At 43.8% G+C, this 13,581-nt stretch overlaps 1 protein-coding gene across 3 annotated transcripts in view; it reads left to right on the top strand.

The window, feature by feature from the left end:
- The window catches only part of SATB2 (SATB homeobox 2), a 130,047-nt gene that overhangs the window by 84,267 nt on the left and 32,199 nt on the right, over positions 1-13,581 (top strand). For all 3 annotated transcript variants that reach the window (XM_030487469.2, XM_030487471.1, XM_030487470.1), the window contains 2 exons: positions 5,919-6,131; positions 11,137-11,292. In XM_030487469.2, coding sequence (XP_030343329.1) covers positions 5,919-6,131; positions 11,137-11,292 — 369 coding nt within the window. The remainder of the gene's footprint in view (positions 1-5,918; positions 6,132-11,136; positions 11,293-13,581) is intronic.

Here is a 13,581-nt window from a genome sequence, read left to right as displayed (position 1 = left end):
GATCCGGAGATTTCTTTTAAATGAGGGACTGATGTGATACATTCAGCTAGACTGAAGGGTACCAGGAAACAGCTGGTCTCCCATTCACACTGATGGAAAACCAGTCAAAGCCCTTTGAGTTCCGAAGTTCATATGAACTGACATGGAATGTGGTACTCCGTGTTTTGCCATTGAGACAGAAGAGCTGGTCAGGGAACAGGGTGCAAACATGGTTTTGCCTGATGGAATCGGTGACAGAATGGATATGAAGGTGTTTTGTTTGGCTAATCACTCAAAAATTTCCACTGATTATCTAAAGCAATTTTGCTCAGTGAAATTGGACTGGACACGTTGCCAAGGTAAGCATTTTCAAGAGACTTCCAGCAATTCTGCTTCATATCTTAGCTGGTATTAGGAAGAGATGCGAGGGAATGGAATCAAAGTAGTGAGCATTTGAAAATGAGCTTGAGTCCTAAGAAGCTTACAAGTACTTCATATAGAGGTTCTTGTTGAGAGCTGCATACTTAGTGGCAAAGAGATATTTTCAGCATTGTTGAATGTATGTTACTCAACCCAGAAGACAATATTGAAGGTGGGACCTGGAATAATTGCAGAGAGGCAAAGAGATGTCGTAGTAAAAGCCTGCCTTGATGTGAGAAAAACACAGCAGGTGGAGATGTTTTATCTCCTTGAAGGGCTATGAGAAGTTAGTGCTTCTGCTGCAGAGCTCCCCGGGCAGACCTGCCTCCTCTAGCTTTCAGTTGCAAATAGCAGACAGTTTTAAATATAAATGTCATTTTAGCCTGGCAAAATCAAGTTTGTTGTTTTAGGTTGAAGGTACAATTTCGGTGTAGTTCAGTAGGAATGAGCAGCTAACCAGGGGTTCTCCAAGTGCTGCTTTCCATGCTAGAAGTTAGCCTTGCATGCTTAACTGGAGGGGGATGTAAACTGGAGGTTTACATCACTGATCTTTAAGGTTCAGATGTGGAATAAATCCCTAGCTTTTCAGATCCTGTTCAGAGTCACATCTGTACCTGATGGGAAACAGAATAGCTTTTCGATTGAGACTGTAAGTTATAAGTACTGGCCTTACTGGCCTCTTTTAAGTACTACAGGAGCAATATTTTTCTAGTATTTCAGCATTTTCCCTGTTGCTTTTGGCAATAGCTGAAGTATGGAGAGGCACAAATAAACCAAAAAGTATGAAAAAAGTGTTTATGCTTTTTCAGTCCTTCATATATGTAATCTCCTTATACAGAACATAAAAACTGAGGTTTAGCACATTAGTCAGGTTTATTTAAGTTTTTGCCGTGGCCAACGTTTTGATTGTCCCAAGCATGTGTTGAACCTTTTTAACCTTAGTGCCTGCTCTCGTAGACACATGGCTTAGGTCTGTATGAGGGAGAGCACAGCTCCCATCTGAGTAATCAGACCCGATGTGTGTGAGGTCCTGGCCAGTGCTTGGGAGTCTCCTGCTGCCTGATGGCCCTCATCCTCCTCTGTCCCCAGGACATGGGTGTCTGGGCTGCACTCCAGCATGACCTCCTCACCCCTATACAGATTGCTTTTGAAAAGCTCTGGTTGCAAAACTGTCCTGCATTCGGTCACTGGTAGTGCAGTCTGTTGTCCCGTTGAGTTCTCATTTCCACCCTTCCCAGGCTGGAACCAAAGCCCTTTGGGAAGAAGGCAGAAAGGCTTCGCTCACCTTCTGTGGGCTTTGGTCAAGCCTTGGTGTTGGCCTCGAAGGCTGGTCAGTTGGTCTTTTGGATATAGGAGTCAGTTTGAAGAACATTTGCTCTACGTTGTACTGCATCGTCTTTCAGAAATTGCTTAAAAAGACATTTCTTGCCCATGAGGTTTGGGTTGTTTGTGCTGGAAATCCTGTAGTTAATAAAAATAAAAGAAATGAGTTCACAAATGGGGCTTCATAGGATAAGTGCAAAGCAAACACCCACGACAGTGACTTTGCTGGCTTGAAGGACCTATGTTTCTGCTAGTTTGAAAAAACACTGTCAAAATTGCTCCTACCTTAAATAGATCCAACTACTTTTTTATTTGGATTGGACATATGCTCCTTTCTCCACCACTGGTATTATTTTTAAAGTCAATTATGGATCCATTGTCTAATTTTAAAAATGGTGCAGGTTTCAAGGCTAAACCAGACTGTGCCTGCACAGTGAAATGCACACATTGCTGTGAGCATGGCCTGTGAGAACACTGAACTTCTCACACTGAACTTCTCACCACTTGCCTCTTCAGCAGCTGTTTTAAAAATGAGGCACAGGAGTGGAAAAGCAAAGATACTGTGAAGCTACATGTCCATAAATGTATCCCGAGAGCTGTGTTTGGTGTAGAAGATCTGTTTGGCTATTTAAAATCAGTTTGAGACTTTCTGGTCCCTGAAGATCATCTTCTAGGTGTGCAGAATAGGTTACTCTGCAAACTGCCAATTTTTTAATTTATTTATTTTAATATGTGAGATGTAACTAAGTCAGAATGAGCTAATTTAGCCAATGGAATTTTATAACAAATATACAAATGCTGTGGGTTTCCCTCCCTCACCCCCTCCAGCAGAAACATAATTTGCAGAAATGAAAACAGTCCCTGGCTGGCTTTAGGGTTTTCTCAAAAATAGAAACAGTAGGGTTTGTGTGGCTGGGCCAGTTTCCTCACCACACACCTGGTGTATATCACTTTAAAAAATACATTATGCCTCATTAAATTACAATTAAATGAAATCATGATCATTTGTTTTTCTGGAAGGAAGATGTTTTGCATATTGAAAGCCTAATTTGTTGCAGGTGACAAAAAGGCTGAACAGATTATTTAATATCACTTTATTTTTCAGAATGTTGCTCACTGGTTAGTTTGTGTATACTTCAGTAGCTCAGAATTATATTATTGTAGATGTTATTGCTCTCAAGGTACTTTACTTTATTGTCCTACCCCATCACTCAGCTATCTAGCCACTGCAGTTTACTGGTGGTGTTTATCTTCAGTTGAAGGAGAACACGAGATTTTTTCCCTCTGAGTTGGTTTTCTTATTATCTGTCCTGCGGTTTACATGGTTCCCAAGCTGCCAAAGCACTTGGAGGAGCTGCAGAAAAGCCCTCTTTACAACCAAGTTTCCTACCTGTGGGCCAGGAGTGGGGCATGGGGGAGCAGGGCTTGGCCCTGCGAGGGGCTGCGTCTGTCGTGACGCTGGGGATGGAGATAGTCCCTCTCCCTGGAGCAGGTACCTGTGTTAGGAGGTGATGCGAAAGATCACTACATCCCTGTAGAAAAGTCAGGGCCCTTGCAGAAGTGGGACGTGCAGGCTAGGGTTCAAACCCACTGAATCTACCTCATGATAAGCTGTTTCTGGTGATGAATCAGAGCCTTCAAGCGCAAGAGTTTGTATTTCAGGCGGTGAGTACCCTGACCGAGCCACTAGTTCCTGTGAGAATCTGATTTACATAGGGAGTCAATGACTGCACTGAAAAGTAATTGCTGGCATGCTTTCACACATGTTTCTGCTCTCCATTTTTGAAATTGGACCATAAATTTAGCCAGGCTAAGTTGGGAGGGAGAATAAGCTGTCTTAGAGTCAGCTCCAGTAGTTTTCAGGTACCGTTCTTTCCACCTAAACTGATCAGTTTTTGAAGTTGATCTTTCCTTTTTAAAAAAGAAGTTATATATCCTTTAAAAGACACAAAAAAATAAGAATTTAGACAACTTGTGTAGCTGATACTTCAGTTATTTACTGCATTTAGACAATTTTCCACTGGCTTCAAGGAAAAGTTCTAATAGGGACTTGCTGTATCGATCTTGGAATCGTTCGAGTCATGGCTTCAAGCTTCTGTAATGTCCTTTTTGGTTAGTTTCCCTCAGCCTGTGAGCCTGGCAAACTTTGGAAAGCTTTTCAGCATGTCCGTAGCTTTTCTGAGGGGTGGTAAACCCTGCAGCAGAAGCCAAGTATGAGCATGCAGTTATGTTGAGGTCCCAGAGAATACCAGAGGCCAGCCCAGCACTGCACCTTCTTCAAACTTTGCCCCAGTGTAGACCTTTTTTGCCAACTGGCTTCTCTTTCCGATCCCATTTCTGACTGGAGGGTCCCACCATGGCTCCATTCCCAGCTCCAGTCCTCCTGGTAACTACTCTGATAATTGCAGGAAAATGTAATTGGGAATCTCTTAGCTTCATTATGTAGATGAGGAGCTGAAAAGATGGAGCTGCCTGCAGCCTAGCTTCAGGTTATGTGTGGAGCTTGTTTTGAGCACTTCAGGCATAAACACTGCTGAAGTAGAGCTTTCATGTGTGTTTTAATGTAGGTGTTTAATAGCAGTTAGCAGATGAATTCAGATACAGATAAGTTGTTTGCTGGTCTGTTGGTTTTGTCAGGAAGTCTGGTAAATACAGTATATACTAAAAATGTTGGCATTTGGTTAATTGGCCAACTGTAGTGGCAGTGTTTTAACAAGGCTTTTTGGAGGAGACTCTGATATGGAAGAAAATAAACTAAGACTAAATATTACAGGGTTTTGACTTCGTGGTTAAGATTTTCCTTACAAGAAAGGAGTAAGCCTTGGCTATACTCATGGGGCAGCTTGCCTTGATCGTGGCTGTAAAGTAACTGCAGAATGCTCATGTCAACAGCTACAGCTAAATCGTTTCTGGGGCACTGTGTTCTCCTTTTGCCTGTGGTTGCTGAACATTGCTCCTCTCACAGCAGCAGGTCGAGGGGAGCACTCCAAGCTCTGACTGGGATTTCACATGGCTTCTGTGGCCAGCACTCCTGTGAGCAGCAGTGCAGAGCACCTCAGGGTCACAGCAGGCAGGAAGCAGGAGCACTGTTGGGCTGCTCAGGGAAACACACTGGCAGAGTAGCCTTTTAAAATAACAAGCATCCAACTAACATTTCTTATGGTATATGTTATAAGTAGTCTCAATGGGCAAATCCTCTGCTTCTCTTGACACTAGTACAGTTAGCCATCGCTGTTACTGCTTTTTGGAGTGAAACACCCATTTGTGAAGTGCTGGATGCAAGAGGTGCCCGGGGGAAGCTGGTGGCACACACTGTGCCCCAGCACTTTCTATAGGCCCTGATCCAGGCTTGTGTGTTGTGCCTTTAACTTCCTGTGGAACTGTTGAGTATGTACAGTTATGCATAAATTTAATCCCATCATTAGATTTAAGCCTCTTTTAATGACGTTTTCATCTCTCCAAGTATTCCCACCCCCTTTCTTTTTTTTTTTTTGGAAGTGCTGTGCTCGTTACCTCCTGGAATAAAGGCTTGTGTAAAAACTAGATGAACATAGTGTTCATTCATGGTTGTGATGTGAAGGCTGTGGTATTTTAAAATGAGGCATGAAAGAAGAATGGGTTAAATCCCTAAAGCTAGATTTGAAGGCTTTATTATTGCTCTATTTTTCTCCTCCAAAATGACTGTCCAAACCAAAATGAACGGACTGTAACCAGCCAAACGTTTTTCTTTATAAACCTCCTGCACTGTTTAAATGTCGAAACTAAATTTACCAACCTTGGCAGATTTGTCAAAGATGAACAGGATTGCCAAGTGTTCCCAGCTTCAAGTAAAAAGAGAGATAGAGGGAGAGGGAGAGATCTAACAGCTCCTAAAATATTTGCAGCAAGCACCTGGTAGTAACTGCAATTTCTTCTACCCAATGCACCTACCTTTCTATCCAGCATCTCCATACTCAGAAGCTTATTACAGTGCCAGAATAGGACAGTCCCAAAATAAACCTCAGCCCCCAGAAGACAAATGCTTTCCTACAAAATATCCCCTCTGGGAGAGCCCATGAGATTCTGATGTAGGTTCTCAGTATTGCAACCCAGCTGGTTACACTAAACAAATTTAAAAAAAAAGGAAAAAGATAAAAAAACCCAACACAGGACTGAGCTTTTTTTTTTTTTTTTTACTTTTAATTTTTTTGAACCAGGGCTTGTTGTCAGAGATCCTGCGTAAAGAAGAAGACCCTAGGACAGCTTCCCAGTCCCTCCTGGTAAACTTAAGGGCAATGCAGAATTTCCTCAACTTGCCTGACTCGGAGCGGGATCGTATCTATCAGGACGAGAGAGAGAGAAGTATGAACCCCAACGTGAGCATGGTGTCTTCAGCTGCCAGCAGCCCAAGCTCCTCCAGAACCCCCCAGGTAAGATGTTGTCCCTTGTTTCCTGTTTGTTGTGTGGATTAGTCCAGGGAAGGAGTTTGTCTCTGCCCTTCCCTTGTCTGTTGCTCCCCTTGCCCAGATGAGGTGAGGAAATCCTTTTGTTGTAAGGTTTTGGAGTGGCTGTTGATAGATGTTTAGTGGATTTCAGCACAACATTGTGAGGATGATTCTAACGTTAATCAATGCCATAAAGGTAGAGAAGTCTGTAACATTAGTGTGTGAAAGAGTCCGTGTGGGCATTACATACAGGCTGTTGATACCCGTCCACTAAACGGCTATTATAGAGTCTATTCTAGAAAGACAGTGCACATAACTTCTTACATGTGTCCATTACATTCTGCAGAATACACAGGAAATTTCTGGGCTTATGGAGAGGTTCATATATGTTGCGATAAAAAGTGTGTATTGAACAGAAGTCGACAGCTAATTAGATAGACATTGCTAGAAATCAGTGTGCTCCATATTCTGCATAGGAAATCACAGTCCTTGAGTTAGAAGTTTACACGGATAATTATTTGAAGTACAGAAAGTAGAGATGGGCAGCAGCGTGCTGGGAAGAGGATGATTTCCAGCTCCAAACCAGCTGTCGTCTCATTTGACTTAACTGCACGTGTTTATTAACGTGCTGTTGCCGCCCACTTCCCTGGGTAGGTTCTTCCTTTGCACTAAGAAAGAGCATCCACATACTACACTGTAATAGTCATCCCTCCCTTTAACCAGCCTGCTTGCAGTCCTAGACATATATTCTGATAAAGCAAAGGTGCTTGCAAAGAGGTGATGATTAACTCCTGTCATGATGTTTGCCTAACCTGAGTTTGAAATTTCTACTGTGCAGACATGACAGGTCAGTTCTAGCACTTCTCTTGATCTTTAGTAAATAGGTCCATGTAACCCTCCTGCTTTGGTGCTTTCACAGTCATTGTAGTCTGCAAAGTCTTCGGCTTGTGTTAGCTGTCCTTAGAATAGTATTACTGAGCACTTCTCATACTGAATTCTGTAGCCACAGCTGCTAAAAATAAGTGAGCGGAGGGGGGGTGTGTGGAACGACAGTGTAGTTTTACATGCAAAGTGATCATCCTTAAGGAAGGTGTGTTGATTTTGTAGAAACTGTTGAACTCGTTCAGTTTAACCCGGGGTTTTGGGAGCACTTTGCCACAAAACATAACGTAAAGAACTGTTTTCGCTGAAAGCAAGTATATCCTGCCAACCCAAATGTAACACTATATTTTTATTACATGGGAAACTCGTTGTATACCTCTTATGTTTTTTAGTTACCTTTCAGTGAAAAAAAAAAAATACAAAGAGAACTATTTTAATGGTTAAGTACTGTATCTACTTTCTGCATTTGTATTTATTCATGAAAGAATTTGCTTATCCCTACTTATATTAATAGCAATAGATTTTGCAACTAGAATCAAATAACAGAAGGGAATGGAGAGTTCAGATGCAATCCATTGAGAATTAAAATTGGATCTCTTGCCCCATTTCATTCCTCTGTCAAAATATGACATTTTCCCATGTTCGTAGCTAGAAAATCCTTTAAAATAATGGAAACTTTGCCTGCCTATTTAAGAGCCACGCGTTGCTTTATACTCCAGAAGTATAAAGCAGCCCATCCTTGCCTTATTTTGGCTTGAAGAATCAGTAGAATATTGCAAGGTTTTCACTGAGCAAAGGCAACACACAAAGGTTTGTGTACCCAGTACTTGCCTTGTGCCCGCTGATAACATTTCCCCAGCCCTCAGAGGGCCAGCACCAGTCAGCACAGGTGCTGTTTTGACAACTTGGACACCTCTGCAAATGAGGCTGCTTCCCAGCTCCCGGGCAGGCAGCACGGCTACTGTGCTTCCCCATATGCCCGGTATTAGTTCTGATGAGACAAAAGCCATCTTCATGTGCAGCACAGTGATTCCCGGCAGCATCGCCCCTCCAAGCAGGTATGTTACCTACCCTGGAGCGGGCTGCTTTGGGGCAGCAGCAGTAGGAGCTGTAGCATCCTTTCAGGAATTGTGTTAGGGTGCTGGAGAAGTTGATGGGATGGCGTTTGGAAACATGGTTTCCATAGATACCAGTCTTCTGTGGCAATACTTCTGGGAATGATGCTTGAGTGTGCTGGGTAGGAGGAGGGTGCTGGCAGATACCTGTGGAAGTGCTGGGGCAGTCATGCAGGCAGGTGTGAGAGCATGCAGAGTAACCTGGCTCGGCTCTCCGCAGCTGAGCCAGCCCCAAGCCCTCCTCACAGGGTGTCCCCTACCTACTTAGGACCTGCCCCAAGGGGAGAAGAGCAGATTGATCTGGCAAATGCGAGCAAGTGCTGTGGGGAAGAGGCTCGGAGCTGTTCAGGGTTATTGTATGCACATGGGGGTCTCTCTCCAAGTAATGAGTGATAGGACAAGAGATAACAGCCTGAAGCTACACCAAGGGAGGTTTAGATTTCTTCACAGAGAAGGTGATCAGGCCTTGGAACAGGCTGCTCAGGGAAGTGGTGGAATCACCATCCCTGGAAGTGCTCACAAAATGTGTAGATGATGCCCTCAGTGACATGGTTTAGTGGTGGTCTTGGCAATCCTGGGATAATGGTTGGACTAGATGATCGTAAAGGTCTTTTCCAACCTAGTTGATTCTATGATTCTATTCTATGATTCTATGGAAGACCAGCAGTACTGTTTTGGGGTTTTGGTGCTCTGGCACTGCTGTTGAAAACTTATTTTACTTTTTTCCCCACTGTTTGCTATGAGACATTTCAATAATGGCAAACTCCTTCTGACCAGTTTTGAATCTCGGTCTCTAACATACAATGTTTAGTGACTGTGCTATTTTGGTTTGGTACTTGCCCTGCCTATTTCAGTGATTGAATAAAAAATGGCACAGTTTTCAGGTTGCACAGGGCAGGGTTTTTTCTGACATGTGGCTGTGCATCTAAGCAGTGTAGGAGACCCATGTAGGATGGAGTTATATTTAAAATCTTTCTTTTATGTGCTAATTTTGCTCTTCTCAGGATCTCAGGCCTCCGTAATGGCCTTTGAGGCTGTGGTGACCTTGGCTGCTGCACTAGCCAAAGGCTCCAGCGAGTGGGAAGGCTTTTTTTATACTCGTTGAAGCACTGCAGGACCTTTGTTAAAATTAAGCTCCCTTAAATGAGCCCTGACAGACTTGGACAGTCCTCCTCCTTCCCATGATCTCTTTGTTGCTTTCTTACATTTCCCACAATTGCCTGAACTGTCGTCTACCTGTGAACACTGAATTTCAGAGCGTGGTGTCTCTGTTGGTGCATCCATCAGGCTGTGCATCCATGAACGTGTGTTCGTGGCCGGTGGATGGCAGTGGGTTAGGACTGGCCTCCCAGGGCACAGGGGGCTGTGGTCTGCCCCAGCTGCCATCCAGCTGCCCCTGCCTGAATGTGGGGAGCTAGACATAACAGGAGCAAGAAAATCTTAGGCCCTTTCTGCATGGGGACAGGCAGGGAATAAGCACAGAGCAGTGCCTACTGAGCTTGGGGAGTAGGAAAGGGAGAAGGTACAGGTTGGTTAAAGTTTTATCTGGAAGGTGGTAGGAAGAATGATTAGTCTAGATTGTTGTCTTGATTGGATTTGGCTCTGTTATTAATGTGGCCTTTGGTACAAAAAAAAGACATTAGGGAAAGGAAGATGTGGAGGACAGCAAGACAGAAGGAGAAGTTCAGAAGGTTTGGTTTTGCGTAGTTAACCTTCCCATTAACAAATAGGCATTTGGGCATGCCTACATTGTTAAAAATTAACATTAGATGTACTCTAGCAGGCTTCAACTACGGCACAAAACCAGGAGCCAGCTGAAAAGGTTTATAATTGGGCCAAATATCTGAATGTCCCAAGGTGTGTGGGAGATTTGGATCTATTGGGAAGTGTCAGCTTTCCCACCTAGACTGTTTTGTTTCCTAGGACCTTTATATCTCAAGAGAAAATAGAGGTGTGTCAGTAACCTACCTGCTTCCCATAAAAGGTGTAAGGGGTACAGTGATCAGCCCTGGTATCTCTCCTTTTTAAGCTTAGGAAAGCAAATGAGATCTGTCTCTCTAAGGGGCTTGCTTGTGCTGGGAGTGCTGAGCAAGCATCACACTGCCCTCGCTCCCTCTTGTGCCAGTGTGTTCTGGGGACTGCCATGGCCAAGGGGCTTTAAAATAGAAGTCTCGTAGCAGCCTGCTGAACTGTATCAACAGCAGCTCTGTCGGGGTAGTCCAGCCCGGGGAAAGTACTGGCAGCATCCTTTATTGTCCTTCATTTGTCACAGAAGCTGATGGGAAATCATTCAATTAAAAGGAGTGCAGTGGAATACACAAAATCTCAATATGAGTTTAGGAGAATGAGGGCAGCACATCAAAGGCATGCCAAAGCCCAGCTTTATGAAATGATTTTTTTTTTTTCATTTCCACTGATTTCCTAGGTGAAATTAGGTGACTGTCTGGCTAGCATAATGATGACAAGGCTGGGAAACCATACATACTCAAATGACATACGTATAGTTTTAATAAAGGATGAGGGAGACTTGAGGGAGTGCATTAAATTGAGTAATAATTTATTATTTAGAGACCTCTACCCATTTACTCATTTTTTCTGGGAGAATTGGCTCTTCCTCCAAGCTGTAGGCCACTTTTAGAGAGGGGGGAGAAGGTAGAGGCTGGTGCCTCTGCTGCAGTCGCTAGCTGGCAAAGCCAACTTCAGCGACTGCCTGCAGCCGAGGGCCCTGGCTACCTATCCTGTTGTTGAGCTGCTCAGTAAACATGCTGGGAGAGGGAGAGGGGGAGAGTTGACAGGGCCTTGCATGTCCTATAGGAATGCAGTGCAATTATTTCCAATCACAATTAACCTGATTAGAATAATGGACAGGAAGTGTCCCTCTGTAGCTAATGCAGTTTGGCATCAGCTGACTGAAATCCTTTGATAATTTCTGCACAGATGGCTGGGCTGAAAGCAGCACTTTTTTAATTATTATTTTCATGGTCTCTTGGTAGGCCAAAACCTCCACACCAACAACAGACCTCCCCATTAAGGCGGACGGCGCCAATGTCAACATCACAGCTGCCATTTATGACGAGATCCAACAGGAGATGAAAAGGGCCAAGGTATCTCAAGCTCTGTTTGCCAAAGTGGCTGCCAATAAAAGTCAGGTGAGTGGTAGAGGGGATTTCATTGTTGTGGGGCTTTTGGGGGTTTTGTTTTTAAAGCAAACGCTGGGGTTGGAACTAGACCCATCTCCTCCTCCCACCAATAAAAATACATCTGTTCCTACAAAAATAATAATCTTCATCTCTGGGGAACCTGTCGTGTTTTGGGCTTTTGCCTGCTTAAGTGGTTTCCTTTTCCCTTTTAAAATAGGCTGAGGAAAGGATCAGCTCACAGCCAAGCTTTTTCTCTCCCTTTGTATGAACATGCATGTCTTTTCCCACTTGTCGTATATAACATACACCTCTGCTAGTAGGACAAGGACCTTGCAAAATGATGGTATCCTTCTCATTTGGCAGGTAAAGAAATTGTTTTCTTACGTGATTAGCTAAGGGAAGGCAATGGGAAACAGTGTATTAGGCAGGTGTTTCCTTTTTTTTGCGTGTTGTATGTGCTGCATGTGGTTTTGCCATGTGAATAATTCACATCATATCCAATCATTTTTACAAAAAGACATGAGAGGGCACTGCAGTGAGTTCTCCTGGATGAATTTCTACCTTGGGTGTAAAAAATACATGTGGGCAAACCTAGGTTGGGGTGAAATTCTTAAAGAGAATCCATTAATTTAAAAATTTCATCCAACTCTTTAAAAAAATATAATGCACCAGAAGAGATTTTGTGGAAAGGAGGACAGACAGAAGTTTTGTAGAAAGGGCAGCAAGTAGATCGGAGACCATTGGAAGGAATGGTTTACTCAGCGAAAAGGGCTGCTTCTGATCCTGGATGAAATTGCTCAGTTGTGCTTGGAGAGCGCACAAATGTGGCTGTGACTGTGAGAGAGTGGGATAGAAGTATCTAGATGCATTCACTCTGCAAAATGCATACTTTCTTTTCGTCTGTGCAGGGAAACATCGTTGTAGTCATTAAAGTAGATGTAAAGTAAGCGGTTGAAAGGCGTATAAACAAAGCATCAAAGGCTATCAAAGCACATGGGAGGGCCTTGTCCTTGTTACAGGTATTTGTGCCCTGACACATGGAGGTCTGATTAATTTTTCTTTCCTCATTTAATCATTTATTTTCTTTGCCTTGTGCTTTCTCTTGTCAGGGTACAGGGGTTACAGTTCGCAACCCCTATACCCCCCAACCAAAATCCCAGGCACAGTATGAAATACATAAAAGGAAAATACCATGGAACCCTCTTAAACTGTTAAATGCATAAAAATCTCATGTACCACATGGCAAAATATAATGAGAACTGGAGCTGTTAAACGAATAAAGCTGTTAAAAGCATAATGCCACTTGGCACAACTACTGTGCATTTAACGGTTTTCCACTGTGTAATAAATGACATATGTGGTAAACGTGCAGTAAATATAAAAACTGCACAATTGATTTTGCAAACGTGCCCCTTATTCTTTACTCCATGCAGATATCAAAGTTCCACCCAGAATCCGGACTGGACAGCTTTTAATAAGGAGTGTTTAACACAGACTGAATGCCAGCCTCTGAGGTTTGGCTTAAAATTGCCTGCAAGCTTCCTGTCATTATACCCAGAGGCTTCTTGAAATAGAGAGGGACTGAACCACCCAACTATAATTTGGGTGGCTCACCAGCTTCAGTCTGTGCCAGCTTGAGTGCGCTTCTCTGGCAGCATTGCACACCAGCGCCAGAACACAAACAAGCTCCATAGTCCTTCACATGGAAAAAGAACAGGGTAGATTTTGAAAAGCCAGATGCAAAAGGTTAAGAACAGGATCCACAAATGTTATTGTTTAAAGCAAAGTTACTGTACATGAAGGTTTTGGTTTCTTCAGCAGCAGCGGATAAAGAAGTGTTTCTGAGGGCTGATGTTTCTTTTGTTTCACAGCCCTGCCAAAGCAATACTGGCTCCCTGGGATGACCCAGCATTTGCCATGCTGAGATGTCTTAGCGCTCTGCTGGAGCATGAAAGTGGTTTATGGGGGCACTGGAAGGCAGGGGCAGAGAAGCCGCAGCCAAGAACCACAGCAGTCTGGGGCCTCCCACTGCCCCACAGCCCACCTGCATGCCTACCCCCAGCCTGGCTTGGTGTGCCTGTGGTGTCTTGCCACCGGCTGCAGTGCCCTGTGGCCAGGAGGAGTGCCAAAAGCAAGGACACAGCTGCTTGTGCAGGGGAGAGCCACTGTCATGGTGGGATGGTCGGCATGTTGCCTTAGGTCTAGCTTGTCTGAAAACTAGCAGTGGGGCTTTCCCAGTGCTTTGTGCAGGCCAGTTGTGCCAGTTGTGGGCATTTCTGGGGAAGATGCTGCTGATTT

Source organism: Strigops habroptila, chromosome 5 (genome assembly GCF_004027225.2).
Source record: "Strigops habroptila isolate Jane chromosome 5, bStrHab1.2.pri, whole genome shotgun sequence".
NCBI lineage: Eukaryota > Metazoa > Chordata > Aves > Psittaciformes > Psittacidae > Strigops > Strigops habroptila.
The sequence above is the reverse complement of the archived record's forward strand: the minus strand, read 5'-3'. Positions and strand labels throughout refer to the sequence as shown.